The following is a 26,294-nucleotide window of genomic DNA, read 5'->3' on the forward strand; positions in this document are numbered from 1 at the left end:
GGAAATCACCGTTTCTATAATAAAATCAAAGTTGTGAAACTGACCTTGAATGGTGGCGCTTGGTGTTGTGGTTCGTACGCAGTGGGATAATGTTGATATGCGTACGCATCGCCTGCATATTCTCCGCGCGGTGACGTCACGCAATAGTGCCGTCCCAGTTGCTCTAAAGATGCCGAGTCGTACCTAGAAACAAAACATCAACATGTCATGAATGCAAGGTCTATACTAATTTAAATAAAACTGTATCCATCGCCTGTAGCTATGGCCTTATCTTTTAAGCAGGGTTAAGAAATAATCTATTTTTATATTGTTTAAACATGTGTAGTGTGTACATTTTTGGATTGATCAAACTGATTTGGGGACTTTATATTGAAGCGCGTTTAGTTGCCATAGTTGCCGTGCCCGCCTTGCTATAAGTTGCAAAATCGACCATAAGCGGGCGTTCAACCCAGTCAACGCTTCACAAAGATGCGTCTCATTAAACGTTTTATAAATATCGTTCATAGATACAGTTTTCAAATATTTACCGGAACCGGAAAGCAAACTTATCTAAAACTTTTTATCTTCTTGGATATAAAATAGAATTTAGAATAAAATAGAAGTTTATATAAATCGAATAATAAATAAGCGACCTTAAGCCTCATCAGGTCATCTTTATTGTTTGCCAAAATATCACAAATGGTTTGAACGACGGCATTAAGAATAACATTTATTACAATTAACCTATTTGACAAGCTCTTCTAAAACTTCAAGACTTATAGTTAACGTTACTAATTAATTTAAATCACTAAGTTGTTTAAATTAATGAATAAGTTTTGCATACATAATAAACATTCGACTCCCTACAAAGCACACAAAGCATCCACTGGATACTGGACGTCAATCGTTTGATGATATGATGACGATAGCATATTAAAAGCAAACTAACCTCTGTTGCAGATGTAAATTGTGTTGAGGTGGCATGGCTCCTGGAGACGCGCTTCTGGGGGACGCACTACCTCCGCCCTCTACATACTCCTATAAAAAGAACAAAATGTAAAACTTTATAACAAAAAGTCAGAGACCTCTCAGATCCCGATGACCTAAGTATGTAGGGAAAAAAGATTAAAAATTAGAATAGAATACAATATTAATGGCCTATTTCACTGACCTATGCCACAGAGGCCTTAGATACTTTGACTTAAAATAATTACTGTCGACTGCTAAATGAATTGAGTGACTAACCGCCTGTCAGAAACACTACTATAGTGGAGTGGTTTTTTGATGCTTCAATATTAGTCAAGTACCTAAACGGATTCTGTATTTTCTTAGTTCTGTGACACGAGCATATAGCCCTTAAATAGAATGGAGCGTTACCTGCGCCATATAAGCCGGCACCTGTGGTTCGACGAGGTACGCAGGTTGTGCGGGGTAAGCGGCGCCGTAATGCGCGTACGTGCCGTAATGTCCGCCGCCCGTGCCCGCGCCTACTCCTCCCGCATATCCGCTCCCCACCGAGACTGCTTCCATCACCTGATGATACAAAATACATCCTAATTTGTTTTACCGATCGAGGAAAACTTACAGCTAGGAAAGAAAGAAGGATAAGTGAAGTAATAAAGCACATCAAATTACAAGTTTTCATATAACTGACATAGAAAAAAAGGGGAAAATAACGTGCAAACAATGACAGTCAATAATCAATCCAACAAAAATCTCCGAACTAAACTAAAATGACAAGTCAAAAAAGGAACCAGTGCCTGAGCAGCGAGGCTGTCCAAGGCTGTGGGTTCGATACCCAACACAAGAAAATGTGATTTTTTTTCAATGTCTGGGTCTGTATATTGTGACTGACTGACTGACTGATCTATCAACGCACAGCTCTAACCACTTGACGGATCGGGCTGAAATTTTGCACGTTGCAGTTATTACAACTTAAGCATGCGCTAAGAAAGAATTTTTGAAAATCCTTCATTTATGAATTTATTTACATCCATCCAAGTTACATCCATAAAACTCTGATTTTTAGGTTTACGATTAAAATATAAAGAAATAAGTGTTTCACAAATTTTAAAAATTTCCCCCCAAAAGACATCAAATAGGGGTGAAAAATTTATCTGAAAGTTTCTGTTTTTTTAAGTAATTTACGTTCATATTTTTCTATTAGCAGCAAGACACTTATTTAAACTAGCAAAACAAAAGCTAGTTTATTTATAATTGCCTTTTATAGGCCTACGTGAATAAAGATTTTCTGAATTTGAATAAGCTTAATTTGTAGAATTATGCCTGACCGCTTTGTCAGCTTGTGCATATGAAACGGATGTTTTACGGGAACAGAAATAGGCCGGGCGTTGCAATCGTGTTTTTAATTTTGGTCTTGTCAAACGGCCGACTCTAGTGCTGTTTTTTATACAGCTCTTTTTCGCCGTACGTTATTCGCAGTGATAACTGGCGCGCCCTCTAGTGTCGCAGTTTGGCCCACTGTTCGCTGGCAAGCAATAAACTACAGCTATTTTATATACCCAACCCCAGCTAGCAATGGCCAGGAACAATTTTCTCCAAGGGGAAAGGATAAAATATATATCCCCACAGTTCAAATCCAATTCAAATAATCAATACTGATATTATTAAGTTGAAGAGTTTGTTGGGTTCAACGCGCTTATCTCAGGAACTACTGGTTCGAATTGGGAAAAATTTTGGTATTTGATAGTCAGTTTATCGAGGAAAGCTATAAATAGGCTATATAACATCACATTACGCCTATTGGAGGAATAGAGCATAAATGAAAAAATCTTGCAAAAAATATTCCATTTGAGAGCTTTCGAAGCGTGCGATGCGTAAACGGTTAAAGTTACGCCAAAACAATGTATGACGGAATTTTTCTCTTTAATACTTAGTTGTAATAAAAAGTCCGCGTCAGCGTATGTCTATCATATCCTGACTAATACGCGGACAAATTCGCAGAGTACCGATGGTGTTCTTATAATGTCAAAGGGGGTAAACGTCTCCTTTCCCTTATAGCCGCACTGTGGCAGTTGGATAAGTAATTTTTATCTTTGTGAGTGGATATAATCAGGGGATTTTTTTTTTGTCTACTGCCTATTGTAGCAGAGCTGAAAGAGTCGCCCTCTTTCAGCGTAGAACCTGGAATAGTCTGGGATTATGGAAAATATGCAGGCTGAAATGATGAATACGTGTATTATGATAGTTAAGCTTTATTTGCTATACTCCGCGAAAAGCAGCACGGCTAGCATGTGCAGGAGACAATTATATCCCCGGGAAAATTTATCTTCTCCTACAGCTTTATAAACTCTTAGAGCAATGGCGCACAAGTGGAAATAATATCCGAATAATATATCTGAAATAATGAACGAAGGTAAACTTCTCCTTATCCATGTTCCCGTGCTTAGCAGGCATGTAGCAGGTGGACACGTTAATTATATCCCTTATTAGGGGATATAATCGGGGGATATAATTTTTATTTCGTGCCCGTGCTAGCCCTGCTGGCGAGATTCACTGTAAAGTCAACATCTCCTTGGGATGCTACGGTTGCGGAACGAAACGTGCGTAGAGGGTATATTGTGGAGGATATTTTTGGTGTGAAGTATAAAGATTGTAGAAATCATAAATTACACTAGACAGATTCTCCTGCTTTTTGCGGAGTATAGCAAAATAAGCTTAATTTTCATAATAAATCATGGAATTCCTGCTTCTATTCAACACGTATTCATGTGTGCCGTGTAGTGACCTGTTACGAGGCGATTAAGCTGACATAAGGAAGAACGGTTTGCAGCGTCCTTTCGTCCTCAAACCCTCCCGTTGGTGACGCCTTTAGTCCAGCAGTGGACTGTTGTAGGCTCTTGATGGTGAATAAGAACTCTAGCTGAATGTACTCACATGAGGGTATTTCTGCGACGGCGCCATGGTAAGGTGCCCCATATGGTTGTAGTGGGAGGCGGGCGAGGAAACGTACTGGCCGTAGTCGGGTTCAACGCCGCTGCCGACGGGGTATTCGCCCGCCTTATGTAACATAACAAAAATCATCATCATCACATGATTGAATGAATGAATGATTTATTTATTTATTTACTTCTCCACATAAGTATAAGTACAATATAATGTTGCTTACGGGCTATTGCGTTACACAGTTATAATGTGGGGACTGATGCTTGAACTAGGTAAAACCTGTGTCTCAAGCAATATACAAGGGTGAAAATAATATAGTTTAAGTAATGTTATAATTACAGTTCTAAGAACAATATATAAATTTAAGTAAGAGTAACTTTATGTTCAATATTTTAAATAATAATAACAAAAAAAAGGTACCCTTATCTAACAATTTTTGAATTCCTTTATTTTAACAGAAGATTTAATAATGTAAACACGTCATCAACACATTACAAGCCCACTACAGAGCACGGGTCTCCTCCAACAATGAGACGGGGTTAAGGCCGTAGTCCACCACGCTGGCCCAGTGTAGATTGGTGGACTCCACACACCTTAGAGAACATTATGTAGAACTCTTAGGCATGCCCTTTTCCACACGATGTTTTCCTTTACCGTTTAAGCAAGTGATATTTTAATTATTTAAAACGCACATAACTTTAGAAAAGTTAGGTGCGTGCTAGGATTCGAACTCGGCCCCCCGAAAGTGAAGTCGAGCTTATACCCATCGCGCTATCACCGCATATTTTCATATGTTGCAAATATTTCATACAACGACATTAAAATAACATGAAATACATATTAAGTATTCAAATACATATATGTAGCTGGGCCGTCTGACTAGGTCGCATATGTTCTACTACGGATCACAAGGTCCTAGGTCCAGTTTAGGCAAATAAATGTTAGACATTGAGTTTTTCTTCAATATCACCCTGGACTAAAGAATGGTTGGTGTGCACTCCCGTGCCTAGGAAAATCGCTTACGAATGATAATAATAGTTGAAGCCCGCCAACCCGCATTGGATTAGCGTTGTGGGTCAATGCTTCAATTCGCTCCTCCAGTGAGTGTTAAATAAAAAGCTGGACTGCCGTTGATGAACAATCAAACGATTAATCAGTTATTTTCCGTAAGGAACGAAATAACAGTATAATTCCTTATTTAATAAATATCTAATAATAAAAGTTCATGGACGGGTTTAGGTGCTAAGGAGGATTGTTAAGCACACTAGTGCCGATTCCGGTGTACACAGATCTCTTTATCACTATCGACCCATTACCGGCATTTCAGGGTACCGGTCTTCTCTTAGAATTAGAAAAGTATAAAACAAGAGCGCGCGTTGTCGAACTGGATGCGAATGAAAATTTGTTCCCGTCGACATTTTCATTACGCTTACTAGTAATTAAAACCTCTGTTCCGTGAATTAATTCATTGTTTTCCCGAAATTTAGAGAAAAGCATTATGCAATTCTCGGCCGAATGAGTACTTACTCGTAACTGCCTCGTTTTGGTACAAAGGCTTCTTTATAATTTAGCCGTCAATTCTTCCGTGAACTCTTTAGATACCATAATGTTTTCAAAGGCGCGAAATGTCCGCCAATCCGCACTTCGCCACCGTTGTGGACTATGGTCTAAGCCCTTCTCATTCTGAGAGGCGATCCGTACTTTGTAGTAGACCGGCAATGGGTTTATAACGATGATGAAAATATATAAATAAAACATGCAATGATGATTGAAAAATCTTCTATATATATAAAAGAGAAAGTGTGTGGGTATGTTCCGTATAGGCTCCGAAACGGCTGGACCGATTTCAATGAAACTTTCAAGGAATCTCCGGATTGACCGGGCGTGTAATCCTGTAAAGTTTGGTGACGATCGAAGCACACCTATTTTTGAACTGTCAAACACAGCTTTTAGTTACTATGATTTAATAAAATAAAACAAAATCTAGCCCGGCGAAGCGGGCTGGGTACGCTGGTAATAAATAAATATACTACGACAATACAGACACACATCGCCATCTAGCCCCAAAGTAAGCGTAGCTTGTGTTATGGGTACTAAGCAGTGGCGTGCATAGAGGGTATGCGCAGGGTATGCAGATGATGTAAAATTCTTTGTTGTTCTTCTGCTTTTTATAACTCTAACAATGCCTATCCTTAAGTTTTTTATAACTCGTTTGATGTCGTCCGTCCACCTCGTTGGGGCCGACCAACACTGCGTTTACCTGTGCGGGGTCGCCATTCCAACACCTTGGAACCCCAACTTTCATCGGTTCTCCGAGCTATGTGCCCCGTCCATTTCCACTTCAGCTTAGCAACTCGCTGAGCTATGTCGGTAACTCTACGGATCTCCTCATTTCTGATTTGATACTCCCAACATTGATCTATCCATCGCCCGCCGAGTGATTCTGAGCCTTCTTACGAGGCCCACAGTAAGCGACCACGTTTCGAAGACTTTGGTCTTCAGGCACTGAGGGATTTTGGACGAAAAGATGTCTCGAAGTTTTCCGAACGCCGCCCATTCGAGTTGGATTCGGCGGTTCACCTCTTTCTCAAAAATTAGGATTAGATATATAGGAGGGTATGAGGATAGGAGGACTATTATAGGCTATTGATAATAATGATGATTGCTCTACCTGCATAGCGAGATGGTGCTGATGCGCGAGCGCAGCCGAAAGCTCCGCGTCCTCGGTGGAAGCGTCCGACCGCGACACGGGGCTGTGCTGCGGACCATACGCGCCCTCTACCGGCCCGTTGCTGCAACAATAAAAAAAAAATTTTAGAAAATTGCATATTAGTTTGGTGTAAGATTAAGAAGTTACCTATATTGATAGAAGATTTGTTTAGCTGTGAAGCCAGCCATGCATAATTAAAAAAAAACATTTTTCCGTGTATAAAAGTATCCCATGAACTGGAGAAGTACTGGAGATGATCCAGTATAGACACCAAGTACTTCAATAAGAATAGTGCAGAGTTGAAATTGAAGAATACTTTTCACTGTTTACTTTATACTCGTAGGTCCGAATAAAAAATAAACAATTTCGTGATACATATTTTCCTAGTTAACTATTTTGCATTAAAAACCTGCTGAATTGACTAAACAAATTTCTATGGAACCAATCGGAAAGTAATCGTTCAAATGAATTTGAATTTGAAACACGAGGTTATTTTTTCAGAAAGTCAGAAATGTATTTCGTACGCATATTAGATTTCAATACCGCAGACAATAAGATATTAAATTATCCTGCCCAAACTAGCGAAATTTGCATATCGTCTTGGAAATGTTACGAAGTCCCCTTATGAGGTAGGTATATCAGACGTACCAATGCATACGTTTAATAAGAAAAGAAGAAGAAGAATAAGTTAAAAAACAATTTATTTCAGCGAGTTTACTATGCAATTTATGAATTTCCTAATGATAAGGTGGCTTGGAATTAGTGTTGCCCAAATTCAGTCTTGGTCTTGCAGTCTTGGTCTTGTTCTTGCGTTTTTGCAAGACCAAGACCAAGAACAAGACCGCGTATTTTTAGCAAGACCAAGACCAAGACTGACCGTGCAAGACTTGAGCAAGAACAAGACATAGCCTACAAGACTCTTGCGTCTTGCAGCTAGGACTTAGCGCTATTTCACGGAGTAGTTAGGTGTAACAGTTCGGTGTATAGGTAGGTAGGTACGCTTAGGAATTCTATGAGACGCAAAAAACTATATCAAAGAATATGAAAAACTGGACCTATGCGCATTACGACTAATACCATAAAAATAGCGAATAAAAAAATATCTATTAAAATCAAACTGAGTGCATGCATAGTTATGTTTTAACCATCGGCACTTTGATAATGCGGCATCAAAGGTTTTGTACTTACTTCTTAAAGAAATTTGCCGCTTTTCGGAAGTACATGGAAATGATACACGCGCCGGCGGCTTCTTTTGAAATCTAAAACAATCGTTGCCGCCGCGCCGAAATCATAACATTTGACACTATTCATGCAAAATAATTTCGAATTTTAAGAGTACCTACAGGTGTTCCAAAGAATAAATAAGTTTCAGATTGGTGATTTTAGATTGGTGGAGGACGCATGAGACAGAGTATCCGATTTTATCGAAAATGGCCCGTGATTTTCTCTCAATACCTGCAACTTCAGTACCCGCTGAGAGGTTATTTTCTAAAGCATCATTAGTAATTAGAAAACATAGAAATAGGTTAAGTGATGAGTCAGCCAGATGGTTACTTTGTATTAATTCTTGGTCAAAAGAATTGATATAAAGTATCATAACCTAATGATAAAGCTGTTGATTTGTGTTGTATTTTATTTTTTATTCAAATAAATGATAAATCGTAAAACTCTTTTATTAAATTTCTTATAAGTTGAGGGTTCAATCTCTTTCTAGACAGATAAGTATTGTTCTTTAAAATACAGTCAAGTTATTGTAATTAATTTGTTTTTTTACATGTTTTAGCAAATGTAAGCTTATAAATCATAAATGTTTATTAAGAAACAGTTACTTCCATGGAAAACGACATATAGGTCAGTTGATTTTTCGAATTTCTTATCAAATCTTCAGTTATTTATTAATCTGCTTGATCTTTACTATGGCTATGTTAATTCAAGCTCACAATGTTCCAATTCTAATACGTTTTTCTAAGATTTAAAGTAAACTTTAATAAATAGTAATAGACTAATAGGTAATTGCAAGACTTGCAAGACTCTTGCTGCAAGACCAAGACCAAGACCAAGACTGGGAGCGCAAGACCAAGACCAAGACCAAGACCAGGTGTATTGGCGCAAGACCAAGACCAAGACTGGCTAAGTCTCGTCTTGTTCTTGCATTTGGGCAACACTACTTGGAATCGCCAGATCCGCTATAATTCCTCGCAGGATAAAATAATGAACGTGTTACATGTGGATAATGGAAAAGAGCAACTGCTAGGTTTCTTGGTTGTATTTTCTTATTCCATAACAAGTTAGCCCTTTACTGCAATAAGACCTAATGGTACGTGATGGCCCAAGATGGTAGCCGGCTAGCCTGTTAGGGCTTTATTGCAGTTATATTAAATTCATGAACACCAATTGATTTCTACGCGACGTCTTAACATACCGCTAAATCGCTTGGGGGGACTTCTTTTTCCTTAGGGTGGTAACCAAAGCTTTATAGCCCTAGCGGCAATATGGGAATTTATAATGTCTGGATTTTTATTGGCATAGAATGCCTACCATTCTATGCCAATAAAAATCCAGACGTAATATAAATTCCCATATTGTCGCTGCCGTTGATAGAACCAACGTCCTTAAAAGACCACAGCGCCATCGCTACGCCATGGAGGTAGTCATTTTTCTCGATATAACTTCCCTTTTGAATCAGTGGTAAGTAGAGTCTGCCAGATCTGATTTTGAAAATAAAATTCGATTTTTTAAATGATGTCTAAAATCTGTTAACTAACCCCTAAGATTTGTTCCAATTGAGGCAAGCAAAGCAGAACTTTTCTCACGTACTTCATGCGAGACCTTTCGAAAGAGATTATAAGTTTAACTCTACGCCTATATTCCGTGGCGGTAAATCACTTGAGAAGCCTTATATTATGTTTCAGCCCTTTTTCCACGAACCAAAATATACGTGTAAATTTCGTTATCTGGATAACTTTTCGAAGTTTGACACGATATTGGTTCTGCCCCGGGCGTCGAAGAAAAATACATCAAAGTTTTCTCGTAGTAAGCGTATTTTTGCTTAATCGATTTTCCTTTTTTAAACATAAAAATTTCATTTAAAATAAATCTATGTGTCCATGTATATTTGTTGGTTTGAAGGCGCTAATTTGTAAAACAACCAATCTGATAAGAAAAACTTTTGTTTGGTTTTAAAAGTCCAATTTTGAGAAAGTTTTTACGTTATCTACAATCAAAGCAAACTAAATAATTTCGTGGTCGGGAGATGCAACGCGTTCGATCGATTTATTGTGTAGGGATGTGTATTTTTATCTCTGCCCGACTGGCATATGCAGGAGACAAAAAATTCTATCTCCCGGTAATATCAACTGACAAGGTATAGAGTTTACTTTTCCACCTGTAAAAGCACTGCTATAGGAAAAAGGAGAAGTTATAGTAATATAAGTGTAATATTAAAGGGGGGTAAACTTCTCCTTAGTCCATACTGGGCCAGCGTGGTGGACTACGGCCTAAACTATTATCATTGTGGGAAGAGACCCGTGCCCTGTAGTGGGCCATTAATGGTTTGATGATGACGATGATGAGAAAAATGTGCAAAGTTATTCTACGCAAACTTTCGTTTCATCGTAGCAACAGGAGCAATAATGAAAATATAGATCACTTTTGGACCAGCAAATTTCTAAACTCACTTTCGTAATTACATGACAATAAGAGCAACATCTATTGCCTATCATTATAACCACTTCACTTGCTGCGCTGTAATTATAATCAAAACAGACGTAGACTTTGTTTCATTTAGGTGCACATGTTCAATGCGCATTGTACGTGAGGGTATCCGGCAAATCAGAAAAACAATCGTTCCGATCTATTTGTTTTGAAATCACTGAAACATCTGTTAGTTTAAAAATAGTAATGCAGTCAAGACTCATGACAGTTGTGATGTTACACGTACGAACGACATAAGATCGGATATGGTAAAAAAATATGTTGGGTGGAAGGACTATAACCAGTCATAAAATAAACAATGCATTCAAGAGTAAAGTCTGGCACGAAAAATGACAGATCTGTCATTTCGTATCTCTATCGTAATCTGTACTCTACTCTGCGTAATTCAGGAGTGACCTATGGGAGGAAACCCGTGAAAATATCAAAACCGGTGTCGGTTTTAGGTTGGGGTATCGTTTTCTTTTATTGAACCGGTTAAATAGATACGTCTCAATTATCAGATATTTAAATCGCGTTTTTTTTAAATCGCGTTGATAACCAGTTAGTTTAAATTAACTCAGCTTTAGAAATCGTTCAATCAGTTAACCGGTTAAAAACAGAACGATATTTCAATCGGTTACCAACCAATTCCCAGTACATTAAAACTACATACGAGCTCTATTTCATATATAGAGCTCATATGCGTGACACTTAACCAGCTAAAAACTTGCATTTATCTGTCGGGATAGTGTGACTAACAATAAAGGGTTCAATTGGCATTAATTACCGCCAGGTGTTTTATTGCTTCAACCATTAGGCGAGATCACTGGTCGTCTAAATTCAAATTCTCGACCAAACTCCACCGTTACGTTACCGTCATTTTTTATTTGAGGGTGGAATTCTTTTTTGCTCTGTCTATAGTACTAACCACTATCCCACTTCTGAGCACGGGCCTCGTTTCTCAAAGAAGACCAATGCGAGTTGGTGGGCTATAACGACTATTAGCAAAAATTAGTGATATTAACTGGCTTAACGTGCTCTCCAAGTCTGTCCCTTTTCCTACTTCCGGTGTGGTGCGGAAAATTTCTTCCACACAAAAAACACAAAACCTAACAATTTTTGTCCCGATTCGGAATTCGAACCCAAGACTTCGTGATCCGTAGTTAAACATGCTAACCACTAGACCAACGAGGCAGTTTTTTAAACATTAAGTAAAACAAAAAAATGGTATGAACTCAAATTTATGTAAATATTCTCTACGAATTGAAAATTGCTGTTAACACCGATGAAATTCAATCGAATTTAAATTTAAATTACCTGCCGGTTGTTCACCCTAAAGATAAGAGCAATAAAACTCGTAAGGATAATTACGTAACACAATACTTTTTATCATACCTATTGTAATGTGATTATAAGCGGCGATAGCCTAGTGGTTAGAGCTTCGACTTCCATTTTAGGAATGCTGCGTTCGACCTCCGACACATTCTTACTTTTCGGGTGCTATCTGCGTTTTTAATTTGGGAAAATTAATATGACTTGATTTATTGGTTAGGGAAAATATCGAGAGGAAACCTGCATGCTCGAATGAGAGTTTTCCATAACGTACTTGAATTCGTGTGAAGTCTAACACAAACTTGGTCACCTCAACCGTTCATATTCTTAGAGGACTTAGTGGGCCCTTTAGTGGGCCGTTAATTGGTTAATATTAGTATTGATGATGAATGTGATTCTTGCAATATGATAAACTCAAGTTCCACGCTAGGCAAACTGATAAAAAGTTTACTCCATTCCGCGAGTCGTTTAGGGATACCCATTGGTTTTTTTTTTTGCACTGTGGACTCTTCGAAATGTTGTGACTGCGTAATTGACTCTTAAACCTCTTGAGTTAAATTGGTTTCAATCGATCTCTTCACGAGGGCGTTTTAAACAATCGTATTTGTTTTCCGTTTTCAGAGGGATTCATATCAGCATCATCTTCCTCATCATCAGCAGCAGCAGCAGCAGCAGCAGCAGCAGCATCATCACATCAGCCTATTGAAGCCCACTTTTTGGACGTAGGTCTCTTGTATGAAGTTCTAAAATCAACGGTCCAGGGCCGCTCTTTTTTCCAGTGGCTCCCAGCCTCGTTTGATGTTATATTTTATGTTAAGTAGTTCGTATACGAGTGTACAGTTTTATGGCGTGTCAAATGCTTAAGCTCTACCTTGTTAATCCACTAAAAATCAGTGTGGAGTTTTTAAACGTCAACAAAGTCTTAGTGGGGATTAGGGGTGTCACTAAAGAGTTTTGTTTTGTATTATGTTCCTTTATTTAGAGTGTAGCGGATTTACTTCTGTAATATTTAGTAGCTTTACATTTAATGGGTTTTACAGCATAATCATCATCATCATGAACTACAAACTAAACTACTTTCAGCTACACTATCGCATTAGGTTTAAGTATTCTGTAATGATAGTGTTAGAATAAGAATATAAATAAATAATAAATAAATCATCTATGGCCCATTAGTATCCTACTGTGGAACACACTTTGGACTTTTTCATAGGAGAAAGAGTTTTAGCCCGCTAAGGCAATCTTATCTCATTCTGAGAGGAGCCCCGTGCTGCCGGTATTGGGTTAATAGTAATGATGATGATGATGCCCTCTTCGACCCACGCAGATCAAGCCTTGGGGACCTTGGGTGCCATTTTGCTCCAATGCAGGTAGCAAGGGTTTAATCATTACACAGTATAATCATAAAATCCTAATATTACCTGGAACCACAGAATCGTTAAGAAACATACAGAAACCGCGTAGGTACCCGATTTTGAAGCATCAAAAAGCACTCTACTTTATTAGTGTTTCTCGAATAAACTGTTAGTTCACTTCATACAATTTAGCAGTAGACAGTAATTATTTTACCTCTAGTGTTCTAAAAGTTTACCATAAAATTGGAAAATGGGAAAAAAGTTTGTGAGCTCGCAACATTCCGCGGGTGTAAAGTGAGACGCGCGATACGTTTTCACTGTTTTTTGACACAACGCACTGCATACAATAACGGCTGAATGAGGATTCTGTTTATTCTTAATTCTGTGCCGGGAACATAGAGGCAAAAACACAATGTACATATTTGATCGGTAGTCAAACATGCTCACCACCAACATGGCATTTAAAGCAGATTACGGATTGGTTTGACATTTCATTGACTTAAAATTTGTTATTTAAATCTCAACCTGTCAGAGGTATAGCAGATAAATTGCAACCATACCTTTAGTCGGTTTCTGCGCGGCGTCATACGGCGGCACATATTATTCGGTAGGGTGGTAATTAGTCGCAGCCGAAGCCTCCCACCAAACAAAATATAATATAAAACTTACTAGCTTCTGCCCGCGACTTCGTCTGCATGGACTTCAGAAATGGGTCTAAACTCCAAAGCTTCGCTCGTTAACAATTTTTAATCCTACTACGGGTACCATTTTAGAGATCGGTATAGAAAGTCCTTCAATAGCATAGGTGGCATGCGTACCAAATTTCAAAGCTGTCTGCCGGCAGACATCTTAGAAATAGCTCGTATAAAATTTTTAATTATCCCTAAGGAACTACTAAAGGAATCGGGATAAAAGGTAGTCTATGTTCTTTTCCATGTCAAAGGCTATATGCATGCCAAATTTCATCCAAAGCTGTTCAGTCCTTTTTGCGTGATTGAGTAAAATACATCCACACAAATTTGAAATTTATAATATTAGTAGGATTAATAAACGTACTATCCATGTTAAAATATAACCGTAGAGAGATAACTGAGAAAGAAACTAAGTATTCACCTTAAAAAAAAAGCGGCCGTCTCAAAAGTGAAAGACGCATCTAGACCACACTTTGAGATCAAAGACTAGTGTTTCTGAGATGGGAATGTCTTTGTACCGGCGGGATGATGTAACAACACGTCGTCCCCGCGACTGTTTTGCCGGGCGGGTTTTATAAAATTGCATTTGTTTTGTGCCCGAGTACATGTGGCTTTCTAGTTTATTATATTGTGACTAAATAAAAATGTATCCGGCTGCGAGCAGTTGCCTCGAGCTTTTCGCTGTAGGGTTTCACATACTGCGTTGAACTTACAAGTTACTACGATAACAACGCTTGTTATATTGTTAAGTTTTTTTTTTACAGAATACGGAGTAGGGTGCAGCACAAAACGATGCGTACTCTTAGCATTTCTATTGAAACAATGAGCCTACAAAAATCAAACTTTAAAAATGAATGATTAAGCTTTAAAAACGACTGACAGCCGGTCGGCGCAGTGAGCAGCGGCCCTGCTTTCCTCGTCATGGGCCGTGGGTTCGATTCCCTCACTGGAAAAATGTTTGTGTGATGAGCATGAATGTGTTTCAGTGTCTGGGTGTTTATCTGTGTGTTATAAGTATTTGGATTTGTTTTATAAGAAGGTTACCATATATAGCTCCCAAATTTGTTAAGACGTATTTAATAGTTAAATTTTTTTAGTTATAGGTCTTTGATCATCAGTTCAGAATTAGCCGGAATGGATTCTATTAGCTAGAACTAATAATTAGTTTCCCATACAATTTAATATTGGAAAGTAGGTGGTATACGTGTGTGAAATACAATTTAGTTAAATTTTATAAGTACCATATGCCGATCATTTATCACGTCTTAATAAAGTAAGTTTCCCAATTAAAAAATCTCAATTTCTAGGTTATATAGAATAAATAAATAAATAAATAAATAAATATACTACGACAATACACACATCGCCATCTAGCCCCAAAGTAAGCGTAGCTTGTGTTATGGGTACTGAGATAGCTGATGAATATTTTTTTATGAATATAATACACATAAATACTTATAATATACAGATAAACACCCAGACACTGAAAAACATTCATGTTCATCACATAAACACTCTCCAGTTGTGGGAATCGAACCCACGGCCTTGGACTCGGAAAGCAGGGTCGCTGCCCACTGCGCCACTCGGCCGTCCATACGGCCATAGAAGTTTTAGTAAAACTTTTGTATAATCTGGAAATAAGAATACATCGATTCCGGATGTCTTAGTATTTTCCGCTATCAACATCAAATTCAATGGACATTCGAGATTGCAATGGGTATTGCAATATTCACAATCCGTATCTAGGAAGTTGTAGGAATTTCCTAATAATGTCAAAGGCTTATTGAACACCTTTTTTTACCAGACACGACCATGTGTTTCTTTACCTCGAGAGCTAAAGTTAAGAAAATCAACTGATCTTATTCTCTCTCTCTTCTGATATGAAATTCAGCTATCTTCCCCGGACATTTCTAGAGAGTAAAGTCTCCAGTCCAATTTTTAATAGCTGTTTTATTTAACGGTAGCTCACAATTATCAATTGTATTTCAACAGCAGCGAGGTTGATATTGGAGTGACGGGATGAGATAAAAACAAACGTTTAACGCACCTCCAGTTCACATTGTTCCGGGATAAGCAGTTCGATGTCCCTTTTGAAGTGTACCTACCGAACGGTATCCACGTTCCCATATAAAAACCATACAACAAAGGAAACTTTTCGTTTGAAGCATTCGACAATTTCCTGAACGATTATGAATTTGAAACAACTAGGTCTTTGTCGGAGACGTTGATTAGACTTTTATTGATTTTGGTGTTCGTTTAATAACAATCATCGTTATCAAGGGGTTATATCCTAGTGGTTAGAGCTTCGGCATCCTTTTCGGGGTAACCGAGTTCGATCCTCGGCACAGATCTCTAACTTTTCGGAGTTACGTGCGTTTTTCATTTAAGAAATTTAAAATATCACTTGCTTTAACGGTGGAGGAAAACATCGTGAGGAAACCTGAATGCCTGAGAGTTCTCCATAACGTTCTCAAAGGTGTGTGAAGTCTACTGATACGCACTTGGGCCGCGCGGTGGACTATGGCCGAAACTCTCCTCATTCTGAGAGCAGACCCCCCGTGCCCTGTAGTGGGCCGGCAATAGTTGGATCATGATGATGGTGATGATGACCGGCCGGCCCACTACAGGGTTACTGTCGGAATTACTGTTACTGTTGCCCATTGCAGATTGGTAACTTGACACGCCTTTGAGAACAAATTCGACGGCCGATTGGCGCAGTGGGCGGCGACCCTGCTTTTTGAGTCTAAGGCCGTGGGTTCGATTCCCACAACTGGAAAATGTTTGTGTGATGAACATGAATGTCTTTCAGTGTCTGGGTGTTTATATGTATATTTTAAGTATTTATGTATACTATTCATAAAAATATTCATCAGCCATCTTAGTACTCATAACACAAGCCACACTTACTTTGGGGCTAAATAGCGATGTGTGTATTGTCGTAGTACATTTATTTATTATTATTTATAATAACAGTTAAATAACAGTTTCAAAAAAAAAAATTATGGAATATATTAAAAAAATAGCAGCAAAAGAAATAATAAATTTACTGCAGCAGCAGATTGGCATTATATTTAAGGACGGGTTTTTTTTTACAAAAAAACGGATAAGTCTGCCTTTTACTAAAGCATTTTCTACTAGAAAACTTCGAACGTGGCAGAAAAACGACTGAAGGTGTAGCCAAAAGGTTGTTACAAGTCATACTCATAGTACCTACCTAACTTATAGCTTAGATAAAGTACTCAAAAGTTATATTACGTTTATGGGGTAAAGATTGACAGAGGCTCCTTTTTAACCGGGAAAATTCATGGTTGGCATGGCTAAGATCGAAAGTTCAATTATGTTTTTGCCAATTCCTACTTAAATAAAGGAACAGATTACGATGAGATTCGGAATCTGATATTGAAGAATCCTTGACCTCTAAAGTCTATTATATTAGTACCTATTATTAATGCGACTCGCGGGCAAAGCCATATCTAAGGATCTCGTTGAGTGTTACTTTAATTATCTATCATTCATTTACATACTTTTTTTTAATCTCAACAATGTTAATTTATGAAGGGAAAAAAAAAAAAAAACCTTCGCTTGTGGGGCTTTTGTGGGCTCCAGCAGGACTTATATCCCCCAATTATATCCCCTGACAAGGGATATCATTAAAGCTGTGTCAGAAACCTCCTAACTATACGCGCCGTTTCAAGGGCTAGAGCCTCCTATTATGAACATTACTTTTTATAATCTATCATTTATTCTTTTTAATTTTTTTAATTTCTTAACAATGCTTAAAAATGAAATAAAAAACACTATTAAAAATTTATAAAAAAAACATCCACCCTCCGCTTGCGGGGCTTTTGAATGCCCAAGCAACCGGCGGTCAGGGCTCCAGAGTGAGGAACCTCCTCACGATACGCGCCGTTTCAAGGACTACTGCCTTCTGTATCCGACCCTTGCTCCAATAACCAAGCGAAAGCTTCTTAGGATATTGGTCGAAGCTTTTCGCGAGAAGACCATTGACTGAAACGACGATCAACAACGAACAACAACGGTCGAATCAACATTCCACATGGCGGTAATCTCGTAAGCACGGTCCAAGTATTTAGATACTTTTTCCTTTTCAACTTTCACCAGATTATCGTCATGTGGAATAGTAATGTCAACAATTATTGCACGGCGCACTGATCGATCAACTAGCACTATATCAGGTCTATTAGCTGTAATATACCTGTCAGTAATCGTTCGATCCCAGTAGAGCAATGCACTGCTATTTTCAAGAACTGACGCCGGGTCGTACCTATAGTAAGGCATCTCAAAATCGATTAGGCCAAACCGAAGAGCAAGTTGTTGATGAACAATCCTGGCTACTTGATTATGCTACTTTTTATGAACATTAGTTTATTATTACATCTTATTATTATATTATCATATAAATGAGAGACACTGTTCTGAATCATAGAAACGTCCCTAAAAAATTTTTTACCGTTATAAAATTCGGAAGTTATTACATGTAAATTCGAAAGTAAATAAAATACCGTAAAAAATCTTTTTACCCTGTTGTAAGACATTCAGCATAAAATGCTCGTATCACAACAATAACATAACATACAATTTCTAATAATTTTACCGGATCGTCATTAACTCCACCTGTACTGTACCCTGTATGGGTTTGAATTTCGGAATATACTGTAGGTAACCAAAAATAGTTCTTAAATCTAGTCAGGTACGTGTGTAGGATTTTTATGTGCGGAACGTGTGCAGGGGCTCGAAGCCGTATCTGATTTATAGATTTTAAAACACACTTTTGCGAATAACTTTACTGAATAGGAATCTTATTAAACCCTTCTCATTCAGAGAAGGAAACCTGTATGGGCCTTAATGGGTTAGTGATGATAATGGTGCAACAAGTAAGCGGGCCGATTATTTTCTTCTAATAAGTGAACAAACGTAAAGATAAAGTATCAGAAATAGTCACAAAGAATAGAGGCAAGAGACAGAGACAAACCGGAAATAAAACTTTACACTAAAGATCTCGAAATTAGCATGCAAAATAAAAACAGCGGATTACGAAAAATTTGGCGTTCAGTTTTATGACAACCGGTAAAATTATTTAAAAGAAAGTTAAGAGTTAATAAATAAATAAATATACTAAGACACAAATCGCCGTCTAGCCCCAAAGTAAGCTTAGCTTGTGTTATGGGTACTAAGATAGCTGTTGAATAATTTTATAAATATAATACACATAAATACTTATAATATACAGCTTAACACCCAGATACTGAAAAACAATCATGTTCATCACACAAATATTTTCTAGTTGTGGGAATCAAACCCATGGCCTAGGACTCAGAAAGCCCAGGGTCGCAGCCCACTGCGCCAGTTAGCCGTCAAATGATGTTGATGGTGTTTAGAAAGTAATTACATATGCGGATACTCAAGGCAGCCCTTAATTAAAATAATTTAGAACTTCCTCTTTCTATAATACTCTATCGTAGGTTTTGCATTGAATGTGGACAGTTACGATGTACAGTAAACAATTGGTGAATAGATAAATAGACAGGCTCGTTTAAAACAAGTAGAGTAGCAATCAGCAATGGTTAAAAATACAAGGCAAGCTTAATACGAGACAAACTCTAAATAAAACTAGACACTAGAGACCGATAAAGCGGTCTCGAAACGAACATGTAAATAAAAACAGCTTGGTACGAAAAACTTGGCGTTGAAATTTGGGACACCCTGTAAGTAAGGTTATACAAAATAACGCAGTGAGTTGTTTTATTGTTGGTGTGTAGTACGTACATGTGTGACACTCAAGGCAGACTAATTAAAATAATCTACGATGTAGCCATATTTAAAAGAGTTAGTTCTACTCTTTTGAATATGGCTACATCGTAGATCTCTCATTGAATACAATGGCCTGCTTATTGCAAGTGGTCCATCAGTGGCAAAATTAATTATTGAAGAAAAAAGTATGCGTGCGCAGGGAAAAGTAATAATGATTCATAAAAAAAAATGTATTGTATAATTAAAGTAATCATTATTATCTAGAAAAAAGTCCGCGAGGAAATACAATATCTGACTATCACAGCTAAGTCACAGTAGCAGCTTTTGTGTTCTAAAATTTTATTAGATCGCCGCGACCGCCGCGCCCGTCGAAACAAAAAATGATAAGAACTGTATAAGAAATAATACCTACTGCGATAATAATGTAAGGTACATTATTATTACAGTACTTATTAATTCTTATTCAAATAAATAGTTTTATCATCAACGGTGTTTATTTAGCCATAAAATTCTTTTTAGTTTATTCCAATCGGACATTTAAGTTATCGCAAGTTTAAACATTCAAAGACTATATAAAATACGGTTCTTTTTAAAACTAACAACCGATTTTTTTAAAAGAATACAAAACTTCAAAATATCTGTACACACTACTACTAATACTAAACCTCAATTGAATGCCACACATCTCCCAAATAAACTGTTCCTACGGGATGCTACAAAAACAAAAGCGAAAGAAGTCGCGGGCGACAGCTTGTGTCTGAATAATGTTACAAAGAACTTAAAGACAACGTCACGTGTAGGTATTTCACTTGTATGTACGTAATACTTGCGAAACAACAAAGTAATTCCAAAAATAGTTATATTCCGAAACGTTTCTAGATCATTCCTTTTGTTCTAAGCCTTTGATAAGTGGTTTAAAAGCAGACGAAAAGTAACTTCAAGCGAACGAGTGATCAATTGTGAAACCTAAGGACTTCAGCTACGAGTACTATTCTGGACAAGGATTGACCTGCGATTTAAAGTATGTTCTGCAACCTTGTCGAGAAGATTAAAGTCTGACTTAAGTCATCAGGTGTTCTTATTCCAAACTTTAGAAAACTTAGCACACAATGATAATAATAAAAAAATCATATAACGACGCATATCAATGCAAATAATATTTTGGCCAATACTCAGAATGGATGTAAGTCCCGGTCTCGTGGTACAAAGGAACTCCTCATCATTGATACTGCTATTTGCCAGCAGGTTCGGCGAAACAGAAAAAACCTCACGGCTGCTTGGATTGATTACAAGAAGGCCTATGATTCGGTGCCTCATTCGTGGCTCATGGAAGTCGTTCGGTTGTATAAAGTCGATGCAACTCTATGCTCTTTTCATGAGTCATGCATGAGGCAGTGGATGACAGTCCTTCGTCACCCAGGAGCTCTTGAGAAATCTGAATCGATTGAACCGATAGGAATTAAGCGGGGTATTTTCCAGGGCGATAGTTTGAGTCCTCTATGGTTTTGCCTAGCCCTTAATCCTCTCAGTAACTTGCTGATGGACTCAGGACTAGGATTTCGCCTTCGCAGAGGTGGTGAGCTCATATCTCACTTACTGTATATGGATGACCTCAAGCTGTATGCATCAAAACGATCAGACCTTATGGCATTGTTAAAGATAACTCAGACCTTTAGCAATGACATAGGGATGGAATTTGGTGTAGACAAGTGTGCGGTAATCATTGTAGAGCGAGGTAGGGTTGTGAGCTCTGAGAATATAGTTCTTTCAGAAACTATTATTCTCAAATCACTTCGTGAAGGGGAGACCTATAAATATCTTGGAATGTCAGCACTTGGTATTGAGGTAGGGCACATGAAACAGGTAGTGCAGGAACGCTTCTTTAGCCGCCTGAAAAAAGTACTAAAGAGTCTTTTATCAGGTGGTAATAAGGTGCGTGCCTTTAATAGCTGGGTCATGCCCTTACTCATATACACTTTTGGCATTCTAAAGTGGACTCAAACTGAACTGGACACCCTGGACTGTAAAGTTCGCAAACTGTTGACGGCTTACCGTATGCATCACCCACGTTCCTCTGTAATGAGGTTGTACATCCCACGCAAGTGTGGAGGACGTGGTCTTCTGAATGCCAAGAACCTTCATAATCGTGAGGTGTGCAATCTTAGAGATCATTTTCTTAGAATGAATATGGGTATGTGTAAGGATGTCGTTGCAGTAGATAAGGGTCTTACTCCACTATTCCTTGGCAAAGAGAACTGGCGCAAGCCAAAAGTACTTAGCAACTCAGATCGTGTGGCGGTATGGAAGAGTAAGGATTTGCAAGGCAGATTCTACATGGCCCTGTCGGGACCAGATGTAGATCAAATCGCATCTGTATCCTGGTTACAGTTCGGTGACCTATTTGGGGAAACCGAGGGTTTTGTCTGTGCAATTATGGACGAAGTCATCAAGACGAGAAACTACCGGAAACACATTATGAAAGATGGCACTCTAGACATATGTCGAGCGTGTCATCGTCCTGGGGAGTCCCTCAGGCATATAGTTTCCGGGTGTTCTCATCTTGCTAACGGCGAATACTTGCACAGACATAATCAAGTAGCCAGGATAGTTCATCAACAACTTGCTCTTCGGTTTGGCCTTATCGATTTTGAGATGCCTTACTATAGGTACGACCCGGCGTCAGTTCTTGAAAATAGCAGTGCATTGCTCTACTGGGATCGAACGATTATCACTGACAGGTATATTACAGCTAATAGACCTGATATAGTGCTAGTCGATCGATCAGTGCGCCGTGCAATAATTGTTGACATAACTATTCCACATGACGATAATCTGGTGAAAGCTGAAAAGGAAAAAGTATCTAAATACTTGGACCTTGCTCACGAGATTACCGCCATGTGGAGTGTTGAGTCGACCGTTGTTGTTCCGATCGTCGTTTCAGTCAATGGTCTTCTCGCGAAAAGCTTCGACCAACATCTCAAGAAGCTTTCGCTTGGTTGTTGGATCAAGGGTCGGATACAGAAGGCAGTAGTCCTTGAAACGGCGCGTATTGTGAGGAGGTTTCTCACTCTGGAGCCCTGACCACCGGTTGCTTGGGCATTCAAAAGCCCCGCAAGCGGAGGGTGGAAGTTTTTTTTTTTTATAAATTTTTAATTGTGTTTTTTAATTTATTCTTAAGCATTGTTAATAATTAAAAAAAAAAAAAAAAAAGAAAAATAATAAATGATAGATAGCTAAAAAATCATGTTTTTGAAGTTATACTTTACTTTTGTCGCGTTAGGGAAAAATGGTAAGAGTAAACTTTTACGATGCGCGCGAACACCGTCACAAAAAACCGACACCATGTAGTTAGCATAATCAGCATTTTAGTGTTTCTAAAAAAGGTTTGACAGTTGAATTTCAATAATTCAAACAATACCTTTTTTCTATTGTTAGTGTTGTTTTTTCTACAAACGTAGAATAAGGCGAAAGTTAAAATTTTTGAAAAGATTTTTATCTTGTTACGCCAAAGACGTTTTCCTTTTTTATATTTAGTTTTACATTTTGACACTGAGACACAGTTGTTATAGAAGACTTAGCCCAAACAGTTACGAACAAGTAAGTAAACAAACAGCATGTCTAAATTAAGTAGAGTGTCAGCGTTATTTGCAAAAATACAAGGCAAGCGTAATACGAGACAAAATGTAAACAAAACTGTACACCAGAGACCGATATAGCAATTTCCAATCTCGCTTGTAAATAAAAACAGCGGTGTACGCAAAAGTTAGTGGCAAAAAGCGAGTGTAAACGACAAGATATTTATCTCCTTGGGAGATAATTAAGTTAGAAACAAAGAGAACAGTTGGTACACCTGGGTACTTAATCAATGTAGCTACAGGATTGCTCTAGGAGAATTCTTGTATCGAGTTTTCTAACAATTTCCTAGAACAAGAACTGTTAAGCACTAGTTTTATTTTGATTAGCCCAGTTACATGTTGAATGAAAATTTCCGAATACAATGCGTTCGGAACTCCATTCTTATGGTATTTAAGTAAAATTTGTAGATAACAATATCTAAATTTGTATACAACTCACCAAAACAAAATACGGAAATTCTTTAATAAAGTTATTTATTGAAATCATCGCAAAGTGTGAGTCAGACCACGCATCGAGGGTTCTGTACCATGAAAATAAACGTCTTATAATAATTAGAAGACTTTGGATAGAAACGGGCGTTACTTTGCGGAATTACATTATTTATTATGAAAAGTAAGCTTATAGACAATATCGCGTATAACCAGAACTTTGATTTTTCTCACTAAAATAAGAGACTGACTTAAGTTTTTGGTATAAGTTTAATTCTAGTACTTAAAGCCGTCTCTGGTGACACACGAGGTGGACGGACGGACACATAAAATGGAATAAGGTCTTATTTTTTATGTATTACCTATACTTATATAATGCTCTATCGACTCTTTTTATTTAAGACTTTTTGTTTTGCAAACTACGTGCAGATAAAAAAAAATTATTCAAGAACATGGAAATAAAATAACTTCCTACTATCATATGACCTAGTAACCCCTCTTAAAAGATTCAATGCACCTTTTAGCTCCATTTGCAATAAAAATAAAAATATTTTATAATTTTTTACCTTTTTAATAATGTTTTGTCACATACGAGTATAATATCATTTATTGCTACTCCATTTCGAACACAGCAGGCAAACACAGTAGCGAAATAAGAAGTTGTAACAGACGGGGTCGAATCCTAACAGTTATTTTTAACTTTTTAATACGGAACCCTAAAAACCTTGAGAGTGATGATTTTATTACTCTGAAACGTGGTCGCTAAGCTAACTATGGAGTCCTCAAGCGGGCAATGGAGAGAGATGTGCTTGGAGGTTCTTTACGGGAATGAGGACATCTGTAGAAAGGCTAGGGTCAGTGACAGTAGTAATAGGCGGGGCACATAGATCGGAGAACGGCTGGACGTTAGGGTCCCAAGGTGCTGGAATAGCGACATTTCTGACGCCCTCCCTGGCGCAACGGTGAGCGCTGTGAATTTAATCAGGAGGTCCGATTTCCGGAAAGGGCAATTTGGCAATTTATAATTTCTGAATTTTCGCTGGTCTGGTCTGGTGGGAGGCTTTGGCCGTGGCAAGTTACCAACCTACCGACAAAGACGTGCCGGTAAGCGATTAAGTGTTCCAGTGCGATGACGCGTAGAAACCGATTAGGGGTAAGACTACCATACTACCTCCCTTACAGGTTAGCCAGCTACCACATTAGACTGCATCATCACTTACCACCAGATGAGATTGCAGTCAAGGCCTAACTTGTAGTGGAATAACCTCAAACGAATTGCAGGGAGCCACTAGATCTATTAAAAATCTTTCCTGATTGTGTATTAAACTCCCTACAGGATAGTTCCTATACGGAGTTTAATACACAATAACATAAAGGGAGACATAGTTTTCCAGCAGTGGACGTTTATTAGTTGACATGATGAAAAAGCTTTATTGGCTCTGTTGATTACGGTCACTTGGGAAAATTTTGATCAAAATTATATCCCTCGCCTAATTGCTCAACGTAAACATTTTAATAAACGCATCCTCAATAAAAAAGGCAGCTGTGTCTTAAAATTCCATTAACTGGGATTAGGCACGCCTTCTATATTTAGATTCCCCTCAATTTGCCGTTCTTTAATCACTTTGCGAAAATTTTTGATCCTTCGTTTATTATATTTACGCGAGTTTATAACTTAACAACTTTTTTATTGTTTCTGTTTATTACAAGCAATACGCAATGTGCACCGAAAATATTATTGTATCCGAAAGATTATTGGATTGAATAGTGGAAATGGTATGAAAACTAAGCGAGGTCAAAATGTTTATTTTCCATCCAGGTGATGGATGACCTCGGGGTGTTTAAAAGGACACCTCTACAATGGGCAGATAATATTCGAGCAAAAAATCCATTAATTAACGATTTTAATGTCTGAACGTTGACGGGGGTTATTGACCGATTCGGTGTCGCAATTGACAACGTGATGTAGTATTGGCAGTATAGATATAAAAATGCTAAAAGCGAACAAACTTTTTTTTATTGGCCTAATTGTTAGGTATTTGGCGTTTCTCTCAAAGAAACCGCATTCGATCCCCAGCACGCTAAGTTATATCCGTTTTTAATTTATATAATTAAATATCACTTGCCTTAACGGCGAAGGAAACATCGTGAGAAAATATGCACGCCTGAGTTCTTGATAATGTTTTCAAAAGCGCGTGAAGTCTACTAATCCGCATTGGCAACAGTTAGGTGTCCACCTAACTGTACACGGGTCTACTCTCAGAATGGGATGGTCTACTCTCAGAACCCTTCTCATAAATAACTTTAACGAAAAAAGGATTTTAATTTCAACGAGCCTGGTGCAGGGAACTTGCGAAACATTTTGCGAAAATATAAAAGCGTCGCGAGCGCGGTCTACCCGTGTTTGTGTTGTAAATAGAAAAACGTAACGTAATTGGTTTTCCTCTATTTCTGAACCGCCTAGTGCCTGCGCCCTGAAACCTTTACTGTGACATCTCCTGCATTTTTTATGTCGTGAACAGTCGAATGTTATATTAAGTAATGTTCCATCATCATCATCAATTCCAAAGATTGACGTCCACTGCTGGTTAGATCTATAGTTAAAATCCACGATCCTGGTCAGCTGTCGTCAACTCGTCGGCTGCCGACCAACGCTACGTTTACCGGTGCGAGGTATAATTCTCTACTTGACGGAATATTCCACATAACATAGCTTATTATACGTACTAATCTTGACTCTTCCGCAGTCGGATAACTATAGTAATGCGTTGGCAAACCCGTTGAAAAGTGG

General features: G+C 38.1%; 1 protein-coding gene across 4 annotated transcripts in view; it reads right to left on the reverse strand.

Annotated features, from left to right (window-relative positions):
- LOC120634678 (catenin delta-2) overlaps positions 1-26,294 on the reverse strand; it is a 92,987-nt gene that overhangs the window by 18,640 nt on the left and 48,053 nt on the right. For all 4 annotated transcript variants that reach the window (XM_039905441.1, XM_039905440.1, XM_039905439.1 and 1 more), the window contains exons 3-7: positions 6,557-6,677; positions 3,877-3,999; positions 1,357-1,512; positions 929-1,017; positions 45-183 (exon numbers count right to left, since the gene is read on the reverse strand). In XM_039905441.1, the coding sequence (XP_039761375.1) occupies positions 45-183; positions 929-1,017; positions 1,357-1,512; positions 3,877-3,999; positions 6,557-6,677 (628 nt within the window). The remainder of the gene's footprint in view (positions 1-44; positions 184-928; positions 1,018-1,356; positions 1,513-3,876; positions 4,000-6,556; positions 6,678-26,294) is intronic.

This window comes from Pararge aegeria, chromosome 24 (assembly GCF_905163445.1).
Source record: "Pararge aegeria chromosome 24, ilParAegt1.1, whole genome shotgun sequence".
Taxonomy (NCBI): domain Eukaryota; kingdom Metazoa; phylum Arthropoda; class Insecta; order Lepidoptera; family Nymphalidae; genus Pararge; species Pararge aegeria.